The 14,090-nt window shown below is 41.2% G+C and overlaps 1 protein-coding gene across 4 annotated transcripts in view; it reads left to right on the forward strand.

The window, feature by feature from the left end:
* LOC122806293 (F-actin-monooxygenase mical1-like) overlaps positions 1-14,090 on the forward strand; it is a 1,110,237-nt gene that overhangs the window by 716,539 nt on the left and 379,608 nt on the right. For 3 of the 4 annotated variants that reach the window (XM_044076589.1, XM_044076591.1, XM_044076590.1), the window contains exon 12: positions 4,113-4,260. In XM_044076589.1, the coding sequence (XP_043932524.1) occupies positions 4,113-4,260 (148 nt within the window). Of the gene's footprint in view, positions 1-4,112; positions 4,265-14,090 lie in introns of those variants that run through there. The other variant, XM_044076592.1, reaches the window with a different exon arrangement.

Consider the following 14,090-nt stretch of genomic DNA (forward strand, 5'->3'; position numbering starts at 1 on the left):
TCACATGTATGACAGACAGCTGAGAGAAGATCCAACTCACTGATCACATGTACTACATACAGCTGACAGAACATCCAACTCACTCATCACACGTACGACAGACAGTTGACAGAAGATCCAACTCACTGATCACACGTACGACAGACAGTTGACAGAAGGTCCAACTCACTGATCACATGTACGACATACAGCTGACAGAAGATCCAACTCACTGATCACACGTACTACAGACAGCTGACAGAAGATCCAACTCACTGATCACACATACTACATACAGCTGACAGAAGATCCAACTCACTGATCACACGTACTACAGACAGCTGACAGAAGATCCAACTCACTGATCACATGTACGACAGACAACTGACAGAAGATCCAACTCACTGATCACACGTACTACAGACAGCTGACAGAAGATCCAACTCACTGATCACACGTACTACATACAGCTGACAGAAGATTCAACTCACTGATCACACGTACTACAGACAGCTGACAGAAGATCCAACTCACTGATCACACGTACTACAGACAGCTGACAGAAGATCCAACTCACTGATCACACGTACTACAGACAGCTGACAGAAGATCCAACTCACTGATCACATGTACTACAGACAGCTGACAGAAGATCCAACTCACTGATCACACGTACTACAGACAGCTGACAGAACATCCAACTCACTGATCACATGTATGACAGACAGCTGACAGAAGATCCAACTCACTGATCCCACGTACTATAGACAGCAGATCCAAATCACTGATCACATGTACTACAGACAGCTGACAGAACATCCAACTCACTGATCACATGTACGACACACAGCTGACAGAAGATCCAACTCACTCATCACACGTACGACAGACAGCTGACAGAAGATCCAACTCACTGGTGCATAAAAGAACTAAAACCCTTATTAAATTCTTCCCAAATTCCATCCAGGACAAACTTACTGACCTCATTCCAAACCAGCTTAGGCCATGAGTTTTCTGTATGCTACTAAAAATGCATAAGCCAGGAAATCAAAGAAGACCAATAGTATCTGCAAAAGAACCCTGCTGGAAGGCATTTCTGAGTTTGTGAGAAAATTCTGAAACCAGTCATCAATGAGACAACTATATTCAAGACACTAGCCCTTTCCTTCGCATTCTGCCAGATTATGGATTTTATACTACACTACACTAACATCCCACATGAAGATGTAATTATTACTTGCCTCAAATTCTTACAAGAGTAAACTGATCATCGCAACATTACTTCAGATATAGTGGGACAATTTATGGAATTTATTCTGATAAATAATTTTACGTTTAATGGGAAACATCTTCAGACTATGGACACTGCAATGGTCACCAGAATGGCTCCACAACATGCAAAACTCTACATGGTAAGCTTAGAAAAGGAATTTCTACAACACTGCACCTGCAGGTCACTCACTTATTTCCATTTTTTTGATTATTTATAATCTGGAGACAAAGCATCACCTCTCTTAAGGAATTCCACCAAACACTAAACAGAATCCATCCATCTATTAAACACTTTTTGGAGTACTTGGCTTTAAATGTAACCTTCCTTGTTGCTAAAGTTACTATACAAAATGGAATGTTACAGATGTGTCTACAGATGTGTCTTCAGGAAACCATCTGACAGATTATCCAGTAACCGTCCCAGCCACACAAAGAAGTTGGTTATTTACAGTCCAGCACAACAATATCACCAGATTTCTTCTAGTGAGGCAGAAAGAGACACACAGCAGGCACAGCTGAAAGAAGCCATGTTTGCTCAAGGTCAGATTGACAGAGCTGTAGACTGTAGACAGAGCAGTACAACTATTATTAGAACAACTGCTTCAGTATAAAGACAGGAATCCTGTGACGGACTTCCACTAATGACAGCATATCATTCAGAATTTAAAAAAAATGTGCAAAATTTTTAAGGGCCAATGTTTAGAGGGGATAACAAGTTGAAAGACATTTTTAACACACTCCCACTGCTGTTATTTAAATAACTACTAAATCTAAAGAATCTTCTTCTCAGAAGCACACAGAGCAGAAAAGAACATAGTCCATCGTGGCACAGAACTGTTAACCATCCAAGTATAAGGTTTGTTTTCACGCACATTCAAAACTGTGGTTTATCTAATCAAATGCAGGAAATGTCCAGAGACAGATTACGTAGGAGACACAGGCCAGTTACTCAGAACTAGGACAAATTCTCATAGGTCCACAATTACAAATAAAGTGACTAACAAGCCAGTATCAGCACATTTTTCCCAGTCTGATTACTCTGTATCAGATGTGATGGTTATGGCTCTTAAAAGACATATCCACACACCTTTGGAAAGAAGAACAATAGAGATCAAGTTAATTCAATTTTTCTGACAGTCAGTGGTTTAAACCTGGATATTGGTTTTATGAGGAAACACCTAACATTTGATTTTGAGAAGCTAACAGTGGACATAGATAAGGTATACAAAAGAATAACAGATTATATTTTTCTGTAATGCGTGATTCATGATTTACTCTGAATTCAAACTGTTATTTCAGAATTTTTAACACTGTTAAGATTATTGGGGTCTATACTTTAGCACCCATATTTTATTCATTACAGGAAAATAGTTACTTTCACATAAGACAACAGTCTGGTCAGGAATAGTAGTAGCTATAATCTTAACAGTCAGTAAGGCCTTAATGTTCAGACAGTTTTAACAGCATAACAAAATGTTATCCAATTCTGCTGTTTTTCAGAACCTTGGGCTGACATAACACCATTTTAGTTTCTTCCTGCCCCTCCCCTTTTTTCTTTCTCTCAGTTAACTAAACCACAGCCTGTGGAGCGTATTGACTGCATAGCATATCCATATATTCTAACCCTGTATCTTATTCTGTTGGTCGTCCCTGCCTTTCTCATCATTGTGACCTGGATATTATTTCTAATTTATATCTTCTGTTAACCAAAACCTCTGTCTCACAAAGATTTCTTGTTTAGAGAAACTAGCAACTTACAAATTATAACTTCTTATTTTAATTCTCATTGTCTGGATTTAACTAATCTCCATGCACATCTTTTGTTTTGAGATTTATTGTCATTAAAAGTCAGAGCAGTCTATCTGAATTTTATCTTATCTGCTAAATAAACAAATTCTAATGCAGTATACCAAACTTTGATTTTCATAGCATGTCATGACCCTGTCTTCTAAAATTTTAGTCTCTCCCTTTCTTTCTCATGAGAGCATCTGCACACCCACACCCACACCCACCCACCACCACATACACACACCCACACCCACACCCACACCACATACACACAAACACACAGTGTCTCTGGCACATAGTATGAACTGCACATTTTTCCACACTAGCATTCTTCAAGTTTTCTTTTTTTTTTAGCCAGTTGGGAATAAGTGATGTACTCCCCTTTCTAGGCACAAGTGGATATTTAAGCACTGTATCTAACCTCATAGTAAGACGCTGACCGGTTCGATTCTCAGCTAGAGCGTCTTCTGCGTGGAGACATGCGTGAATGGGCATACCTTCGTTGAAGGTTGTGCATCAGGGCTGGTAACTCGGCATGTAAAAATCATCTACCAATCATTAGCGGACCGGAGTTCAACTGTGGCGACCCCTAACCGGGAAAAGCCAAAAGACTCAACATCTAGCATCAGTAACTTAACTCCTGAAGAAGGGCTTATACCAGCTCAAAAGCCTGAGTAATTGCAGAACCTATGTTGGTCCATTAAACTGTATTACATCAAGTCTGCATTCCAGTGTCTTTCTATTTTCTGTTACTGGACCAACACACCATTTCTTAAATTTTTTCTCACATAGAATGGTGTGATCTCAGTTAAAGCCTATTTTGCATTTCTGTGACAAATTGTTATTCCTTGATGAAGTCCTTGGTAGCCCTTTAAAGGGTATTTTGGAACCATAATGAACCTGAATGTATAATAATGGATAATGATGCATTTACCACGCTGCCTACTGGAAGACACAATTTTAATGAGATTGAAGGGCTATTTCATTTGAGCAACAATATTTTTTTTCTGGTACTGCATGTTTAACGACTGACATGAAGCAAAGTTCTCATGGATGCTTTCTTCTCCTTTCAGATTCTGCAGGTGGTTATGACGGACTGTTAAAATGGTGTCGACATCATACAGCAAGGTACAAGAATGTTAATGTAACAGATCTGACCAAGTCGTGGAAAAGCGGCCTTGCACTCTGTGCTCTTATTCATCACTTTCGTCCAGATCTCATGTAAGTCCATTGAAGAATCACCTTTGTATTGCATTGTCACTTACCTGTCAGCCATGTGTAGTGAAACCTATATTGTAGCACAGTTCATTTAGTAAAACCTTTGTTGTACCGCAGGGTGTAGTAAGCTGCTGTTATAGTGCGGTGAGCAAAGTGAAATCTTTAGTAAGTAATGTGAAAACTTTGGTGCACTCTAATGTATAATTTGAAACCTTTGTTGAAGTCCAATGTGTAAAGTAAAGCATTTGTTGTACTGTAATGTATAACATGAAAACTTTGTTGTAATGCAGTGTGTGTAAAATGAAACCTTTGTTGTACAGTTGTGTATATGAAACCTTTGTTGTACAGTTGTGTATATGAAACCTTTGTTGTACAGTTGTGTATATGAAACCTTTGTTGTAGCACAGTTTTAGTAAAAAAAACGTTGCTGTACCACAGTGTAATAACAAAACTTTTGTTATAATGCAGTGAGCAAAGTGAAAACTTTAGTGAATAATGAGAAACGTTTGCTGCACTGTAGTGTGTGAAGTGAAACCTTTGTTGTACAGTTGTGTGTAAAGTGAAACCTTTGTTGTACAGTTGTGTGTAAAGTGAAACATTTGTTGTACAGTTGTGTGTAATTTGAAACCTTTGTTGGAGCCCAGTGTGTAAAGTGAAACCTTTGTTGTACAGTTGTGTGTAAAGTGAAACCTTTGTTGGAGCCCAGTGTGTAAAGTGAAACATTTGTTGTACAGTTGTGTGTAAAGTGAAACATTTGTTGTACAGTTGTGTGTAATTTGAAACCTTTGTTGGAGCCCAGTGTGTAAAGTGAAACATTTGTTGTACAGTTGTGTGTAAAGTGAAACCTTTGTTGTACAGTTGTGTGTAAAGTGAAACCTTTGTTGTACAGTTGTGTGTAAAGTGAAACATTTGTTGTACAGTTGTGTGTAAAGTGAAACCTTTGTTGTACAGTTGTGTGTAATTTGAAACCTTTGTTGGAGCCCAGTGTGTAAAGTGAAACATTTGTTGTACAGTTGTGAGTAAAGTGAAACATTTGTTGTACAGTTGTGTGTAATTTGAAACCTTTGTTGGAGCCCAGTGTGTAAAGTGAAACATTTGTTGTACAGTTGTGAGTAATCTCAAACCTTTGTTTTGGCACTGTATGTAAAGTAAAACCTTTTTTGCAGCATAGTGTATAAAAAGTGAAAGTTTGTTGTCTTGCATTGTGTAGTGATATACATCTAGTATTACTGATCAAACATGACCAATAGTGCACGTTTAAAGAATGTATTTGTTTCGCAAGACGCACATGTTTGGATGTGAAAGAAACAATTGCATCAAATCACTGAATCATAGAAATCCTAGAAATTACAAAATACAAGGCAACTGAGCCCAGTAGCCACTTACACCAGGCCAGCAACCAGACTTAGGCATTATCTCCTTTTTCAAGATGCAACAACCCAGTGTATTTGTGGATCCACATCCAGTTGTCTGTTTGTTTGTTTTTTTTGTTGTCTGTTTGTTTTGTTTTTTTTTTTTTGTTTTTTTTTGAAGGAAGCGAGTGGGAGTTGGTCTTTAATTTGGAGTGGATGTTTGTTCTAGAGAAGGATTAAGTGTTGCATAACAAATCTGTCTCTTCACCTTCTTTTCCTTATTTGTTGAAGGAAGTTCAGATCCCTGATTTTAGTCTTAGTGGGACTGTTAGATTTGTGGAGATATAAGAAGTCTTGGACTACTGGAGCTCTAATGGCCCAAAAAGCAAGGCACTGATTGCCCCTAAGGAGTCTGTAGAACCCTGAATAAAGGGACATTGCTTCCAGCCTCTCCTGGGTGCCCTTGTCTTTTAAGCCTGTCATCTTTTTCAGTTAGCAAATGCTCTTTCATTATGATATAGGCTTTGAGATTCCATGGGATACATTGCCTTTGTACAGCTGTTTTGGGAGTGAAATTTGCACTGAATTTGTTTGCTAGTATGCTGACGATATCTACTGGCTGAGTAGATAACTTCATTTTGGATAAGTTAAATCACTGTTGAGTGCTATTTTATCATAGGAGATTACTAGACTATTGGACATAAGGCCTCTACAAACCTAGCCATGTTATACCCTTGTTCCCTTATGGACCAAGATATATAGTCTATGTTTGCTCATGAATCTAAGATCAGCACCGGCTGCCCCTGTCTAAGAGGGACATAGATGAAACCTGTAGTGTAAATTTATGATTTCTCATCCATCTGTCCAGGTTACAATGAAATAGGGTCATTGAGGTGCTCTGTTTTACATGATTTACGAGTTTGTTCCAGAGGACTGGTGACCTGTAGGAGACGTATATGTCTCTCCAGCATGTCCTGTTAATATTGCAGGCTAGGTTAAGATCCCTAGAGTGAGTGATTCTTGTCCCATCTAATTTGTTGATGTGTAGCAGATTCATCAAGGCAGGGTCTGAGACTGCTCTGTCGGCCAGGCACAAGTCACCTCTAATTAATCTGTACAATTGTGTAGCAGCTTCATCAAGGCAGGGTCTGAGACTGCTCTGTCGGCCAGTCACAAGTCACCTCTAATTAATCTGTACAATACTGAGTAAAGTGATAGAGCCTTCAGTCTGTCCATGTAGGACGTGTTGTAGGCTCTGAATTTTCTTGGTGAGAAACCTCTGAGGTCTCTCCAGTTGCTGCCAATGTCTGGTGAGGTACATGCAGAAGGGAGCATTCTACTCTATTATTGGTCTGATGAGATCCGAGTACAAGAGAGTTTTAACCTCCTTAGCTTTGAATGCTATAGCCTTGCTTATGAGGTGTGCAATGCTGAAGGCCTTGCTTACTACTATGGACACTTGATCAAAATTAAGGCTGCTATCAGCTTACGTTCCTAAATCTCTCACCATTGGGTTTGAATTTAGAGGGGTATTATTAATGTTGCAATTAGCATGGGTTTCTCCTTTGCCGAAGGAGATGATAATGCATTTTTCTTGCATTTGTTTCAAGTCCTTGGCTTTGACAGCAACCATTTGTCTGTGTAAGCCAATTTTGTAGTATGTTGACATCTTTGGGGGATTCGATGATTGCACCCAGTTTGCAGTCATCGGCAAACTAGGTCAGCCATAGGCCATCTGTTTTCACCTGGACTTCTGAAAAATAGGTACGAAACATCAGGGGGCGTAGCACAGATCCCTCTGGAACACCAGTGGTAACAGGTATGCTAGCAGAGTTGGCATCCCTAGTTTTGACTGTATGTGTTTTGCTGGGTAACCCATCTAGTGACGTAAGGGTCAATCCCCAGTTGGGAGAGTTTCTCAATGATGTCTGAGTGAGGGATTGTGTCAAAGGCCTTGGCTAGGTTAAGATAGGCAGTGTGAACTGTTTTGTCTTGATCCAGAGCCTTGGTGACATTCTCAAAGAAGTCCATCAGGTTTAGCAGGTAAGATCTGCCCTGTATGAAGCCAAACTGGGTCAGGTCAAGAGTTTGAAGGTCAGCTATATCCTTGTTAACAAGGTCCATGATGATTCTCTCCAAGGCTTTGAAGATAAGGCTGGTTAGGCTTATGAGTCCAGAGTTCCTGGGCTCAGTTGAGGGGTCTCCTTTGTGCAAGGAGATTATGGTTGCTGTTTTCCACTCAGCTGGGATAAAATCACTGCTTAGACTGAGATTAAAGAGCGTGCTCAGTGGGTCTGCTAACTCCTGTTTTAGACCATTTAATAAGCAGCCTGGGATATTGTCCTGTCCCACAGAGGCTGTGTTTTTGGCCTTGGAGAATGTGGTTATGACCTGCTCTCTGGAGATACTAGTAGGCAGAGGATTGGTGACAGGTATGTTATGGGTTTGACTGGTGGGGGCAGGAGGATGAAGTTTTCCCCAAATCTGTTCATTAGCAGGTTTGCAATGTGCTCAGGTACAGTATAGGTCTTACTGCCACACCTACTTCGGCACAAAGATGGGCCTTCCTTTTTGATTTCGGATGTAGCTAAAGAATGCTTTGTGATTTTCCTTAGCTAGGGATGCTAATTTAGTTTTGTAATTAGCTTCAGAGGACTTTACAAGATGTCTGATCTGCTTGTTTATGCTTTGAAGGGACTTCTTCCTTTGCTGGGACCTTTCCCTCATGTTTTTTTCTTTCTCTTATTGTATAACCTATTTCTGCTGATGCTGACTATCCATCAGGGTGGCTTATTTTTTCATGAGAATTTTGATTTGATCCGTTCCAGTATGGCTGAGTCTATACATTTATATAGGTGTTTATACAGGACATTTGTTTACACCTCAATATAGGGGTCATTGCTGTCAGTGTTGGCAGGGGGGGTCTGAAACTATTGATACCATCACTCAGTAGCCTGTAGTTTGCTTTTGAGAAATTTTATAAATGTTTGCTCCTGAGGGTGGATCAGGTACAATTGTTACTTCGATCGAAACAGATTTATGATTGGACTTTACCAGGGAGGGCCCCACACATGGGGTGGTGCAGCAATACCCCATGTTGGTGAGCACTATGCCAGGGGTGGTAGAACCCTTTGTGGGGGTGTTGACTATCTTCTCTAGAGCCTTTGTGTTAACAAAACCCAAGAACCTTTGGGTGAGTGTGTTTGTGCTCATATATGTTATCCAGTCAGTGGAAGGATAATTAAAGTCACCCATGGGTATTTGGATGTACTGAGAGTGACTCAAGTAGGTCCAGGTAGGTTGTGTGGTTTTTGTGGTTGATGGTGGAGGACCTATAGCTAACAATGATGTGGGGGGGGGTCTTTCCATCAGTTAGCTGGACTTGGTAACAATGATGGGGGGGGGGGTTCTTTCCATCAGTTAGTTGGACTTGGATTAACTCTAGGGAGTCGTACTGTTTAACAAGTCTAGAGATGTATTTGTATTTAATGAAGATACTCCTCCTCACTTGTTTTTTTCACGTTTGTTTTGTGGTTTGAATATGTGGAAGGCATTATAGCCCTATATGGCAGGAGTACTCTCTGAGGCCTTGAACCATGTCTATGTGACTGCTCAGACATCAGCTTCTTTGAGTGTGAGAAGTGTTTCAAGTGAGTGCAGTTTCTGATTTAGACTCCTAGCATTAAGCAGCATAACCCTGAATTTGTTTCTGGGGGATATTTTTATGTTGGGAATTTTGTTCTTATGACATTGCCTAAACAAGGCACTATGGGGGAGGCAAATACCTTTGCCAGCAACCTAAAGCCTAGAGGCAACAGTGAAGACCATCTTTGGCAAAGCAGCATGGTCTGTTGACCATATCATTCCAGACTGTTAGATACTGAATCTCCCTGGATTGACACCAGAAGATAAGCCTCTTGTTAAGTCAATCATTTATTGTTTGTATTGTGGCATCATCCTGAGTGAGGGAAGAATGCTGCTTAGGACTAGGGACATGCCTGCCTGAGACACGTAATCTGAAAGCTCCATCATATCTCTATTCATATAGGCCAGTAAGGTACATCTCAAGTAATTCACTCCAACATGAACTTTGACAGAGTCATAACAGTATTTGTTGTTGAGTGACTTGAGTGCATGCATGATTTGGTGGATCCTGGCACCAGGCAGGCAGCTGACCGTGACCTTCGCCTTGTCCAGCCTGATGAGGGGGACATCTGTATGTCTCGCTATGGAGTCAACTGGAACCAAGACATTTGGTTTAGCTATGTTCTGCTTTAGGGGCTTATTGGGTGAGACACTGATGAGCGGGTTATTATGTATAGTGGGTGCTGTTGGGACCATATTGTGTGCAGAAGGCTTGGGCTTGGGAGGTCTTTGCTCTTTTGGTATATTTCTAGTGAGTACCTCCACATATGTGGGTTTGTGTTGTGTGCTTGGTATGTGTGAGAGGGGGAGTGTGGGTGCTGAAAACCTACTTGTTATTTGGTTTGTTGTTATTAGAGAGAGAGAGACAGACAGAGCATTGACTGCAGATTTATAATATAGATACATCTCTCACATATTGTATTTTAGGTTGTCTGTATACATGGCAATTATTACATTGTCTCAGGATGCCCATGTCAATCAGGATGGCTGGAATAACAGTGGGAAACTGACCTTCCATTATGTCAGGTGTGTTTTGCATTAAGTGGTGGAGTGTATGCTAGATGGGCTATGTTCTGTTGTAGAACTAGTAAAATCAGCTAATCTATGGGAGGTTTAGGAGTAGAGACCTATGTCAGCATCTCATTGGGTGGTGTGCATCTACGCACAAACATTGTTTAAATATCAGCCAAGTAAAGCAGTTTTCAAACAACCCAACCAATAGGAATGCCCAAGACTGAGCCTTGTCCCAACAATCCCCAATTCAGATGGGTCCTTGACTACACTCTTCTGCCACAAGGGTGCAGGAGGGCCCTCTTAATGAAAGATGGCTGACTTTACTGCTCAGAAACTACCAAACAGTCTAGATCCAGCAAGTCTTAATCTAGCATATGTTATAAATTGCTCAAGTATTGTAAATAGGCACTGCATCTTTCTTGTCTTCACCTCTGTGTGTTCAATTTGTTTTTTTGGGTAGAATCCATGTTTTCCGACCAAGGGTTGGAGTGGGCACTACAGCTGAGTAGTGTGGGTTTGGTTCTGAGTTTGCTGTTTAGAAACAGTAATCTGCATCTAATAAGTGCACTCTCGGGTGCATCACATTTCCAAAGCTCTGTTACACTGCAGTACCACTGCAGCACTGCTTCCAAAGGGGTATTACTAGTGGTAAATAGGCAGTGCAGAAAACACAGTCGCAAACAATTAAAACAAAGCGATTTTGCATCCACTAGTCCAAGGTTTCTGATGTAGCTAAAAAGGATTTGTTGTTAATATGAGTTCATGAGCTGCCATAATTTTCTTGATGATGCTTTTTTAGTTCCTTTGTCAGCTTTTTAATGTTAACCTTGATCTGAGTTTGTTTTATTTTAAGAAGCTTTTTTAGTTGTATTTTTATTTATACATGTGGACCACCAGGTTGGTTTCCTTTTAAACTTTAGGCAATTGTTACATTTTCTTTATCATATTGGTTAAACACAACCCTTGTAAGTAGGTTCATGCATTTGTTACATGTAAAAAGAAGTTATGTCTTACCATAACGTTCCATCTGTGTTGTAGATCTTTATTCATCCATTACTGATCGGACTTTGCTTCCGTCCTCGGAACTGACACGGCTGTTTCCAAGCTCGTGCCAGCCAAAACTCTCAGCTAAGACCTACCCATAATGCCCCTCTCATAGTCTCTTCAGATTGAGTTTGCCTTCCCTCATATTATATAGATAATAAAAGAGACAGTAGGAGGCTCTGTCTGAGCAACTACCTTAACTAGGAAATCCTAAAATCCACCAGGAGTCCAGGCAGGGGGAAGGAGGGTGGGAAGTAATGAATGAAGGAATAAAGATCTACAACACAGATGGAACGTTATGGTAAGACATAACTTCTTTATCTGATCTTGTAAGTCTTTATTTATTCCTTACTGATAGGACCGAGTCCCCAACTACTTGAGTCCTGGGTGGCCCTAAGGAAGGATATTCCTGAGCACCATAGAATCAAAAGATGCTCTTCCCCTGGAGGCCAAATCCAATTTGTAATGAGTGATAAAGGTATGAGGTCTTGCCCAAGTGGCTGCTGTGCAGATATCATCCATAGAGGCTCTGGAATGAAAAGCCACAGAAGTAACCATTGATCTAGTGGAATGAGCCTTTACTGTGGAAGGTAAAGACAGTTTATTCTGATGGTAGATAAAGGTAATGTCATTTCTAAGCCAGGAAGATAGTCACCTTGGAGACAGGTTTACCCAGTCTGGGTCCCGCAAAAGCCACAAACAATTGATTCATTTTCCTGAAAGATTTAGTTCTGTCCAAGTAAAAACGAAGCTGCCTATGAACATCAAGGGTGTGCAACAGATACTCCCCTCTGTTTGAATGCTGAGGGAAGAAAACTGGCGGGTCAATAGATTGGTTAATTGAAAACCCAGAAATGACCTTGGGCAAGAAGGATGGGTCAGTAGATAAGGACACTCTTTCCCTGTGGAAAATCAAGTAAGGTCTCTTGACACTCAAGGCCTGCAACTCTGATACTCTTCTCGGTGAGGTAAGGGCTACTAGAAGTAGAGTCTACCAAGACAAAAATTTTATATCACATGAATTAGAAGGTTCGAAAGGAAGGCTTGTTAATGACTGAAGCACCAAAGTCAAGTCACAAGGCTGAATGGGGGGCTTGACAGGGGGTTTAACATGTAATACTCCTTTCAAGAAGGTTTTGCACAGATGGTGTGATATAACAGAAGAATTATCGAATCCATTGTGAAAATTTGTGATAGCTGATAATGTACAGTAATTGTCAATGCTGAAGCTCCTGCGTGTAGAAGCGTAGTCAGGTATTGTAGGATCATCTGAACCGGCATAGAGAAAGGGTCTATGTCATTATCTTTGGCCCATGAAGAAAACCTAGCCCACTAACTAGAATAAATTTTCCTGGTGGAAGGTTTGTGTGAAGCTAGAAGAATCTCACGGACAGGAGATGAAATATCAGGTAGCCTGGCAATCATCGGAAGTGGTGAAACCAACCTATGAGCTTGTGGCTGTGGAGATTGGAGTGAATCAGTCCCTGAGGGTGAGATAGCAGACCTTGGGATTGATCCAGAATCCATGGGCTGTGAACCAGATGAGGCCATAGGAAAGGGAACCAGACTTGAAGGGGTGAATAAGGGGCAATGAGGATCACTTTGCTTCCCAATCTTTGAGCTTGCTGGAGGAATTTCAAGTTGAGGGGAAAAGAAAGGCATACAGCAGACCCGGGGGCCAATCGTGTGTCAGAGCATCCCTCAGTGACTCCCCCTGAGATGGGATCAGGGCAAAGTAGCTTCTGCATTTGTTGTTTAGAGGGAAAGCAAACAGGTCGAAGCAAGGCCTACCCCAATGGCAGAAGATCTGATCTGCTATTATAGGACTGAGGGACAACTCGTGAGGCATCAGGATGTTCCTGCTCAGATTGTTCGCAGTAAGGTTGGAACTCCCAGGAATGTGCGTTGCTATAAGAAAGTGGTTGGAAGCTATCGTCCAGTGTAAAATTCTCATGGCTTCCCGACACAGGGGATAAGACCTGGTTCTGCCTTGTTTGTTTATATACCAGATGACTGACATGTTGTCCGACTGAATTGCAGTGGTCCCAAAAGGGATGTATGTATGGAACTCTTGCAACGCTATGAGAACTAACCTCAGTTCCAGGACTTTTATGTGCAAATTGGCCTCCAAGTGGGACCAGAGGCCTTGGACTGTCTTTCCCTGGAAATGTCCTCCCCCAGCAAGGAAGTGTCTTTGGTCACTGTGGCCCTGGGCTGGGGAAGCCAGAATGGTCGACACCAAAGATTTGATTCTGGCTTCGTCAACCAAAGCATTTCTTTCTTACAAAGATTTGTAAGGCGTATCAAGTGGTCGAGAGGATAGGTTAAGATCGACCATTGCGATGAAAGGATCCACTGTACTAGTCTCATGTGCAACCTCACCAGTAGAATTAAGATAATGGTTGCTGCCATAGAACCCAGAAGTTGTAGTACAAGGTGTGCTGGTACAGAGGTCTGGCTTCTTATTTTTGAGAGCCTGTGAGGAGGAAGGGAAGCTTGACAGGATGTTGTGGTGAAGATCCCGCCAATAAATTCCAGTGTTTTTGTTTGGGACATTTGAGATTTTTCCTTGTTGACCATAATCCCTAAGCAAAGAGCAAGGCCTTGAGTGTAAGAGATTCTACGGATGAGAAGATTCCTGGTCGTGGTGGTAAGGAGCCAATCTTCTAGACACGGAAACACCTGGAATTCTTGTAGTCGTTGGTGAGCTGCTACAACTGCTATACATTTGGTGAACACTTGGGGGGGGGGGGCTGTTGAGAGACCAAATGGAAGTAC

This window comes from Protopterus annectens, chromosome 7.part0, assembly GCF_019279795.1.
Source record: "Protopterus annectens isolate FY-2018-M chromosome 7.part0, PAN1.0, whole genome shotgun sequence".
NCBI lineage: Eukaryota > Metazoa > Chordata > Ceratodontiformes > Protopteridae > Protopterus > Protopterus annectens.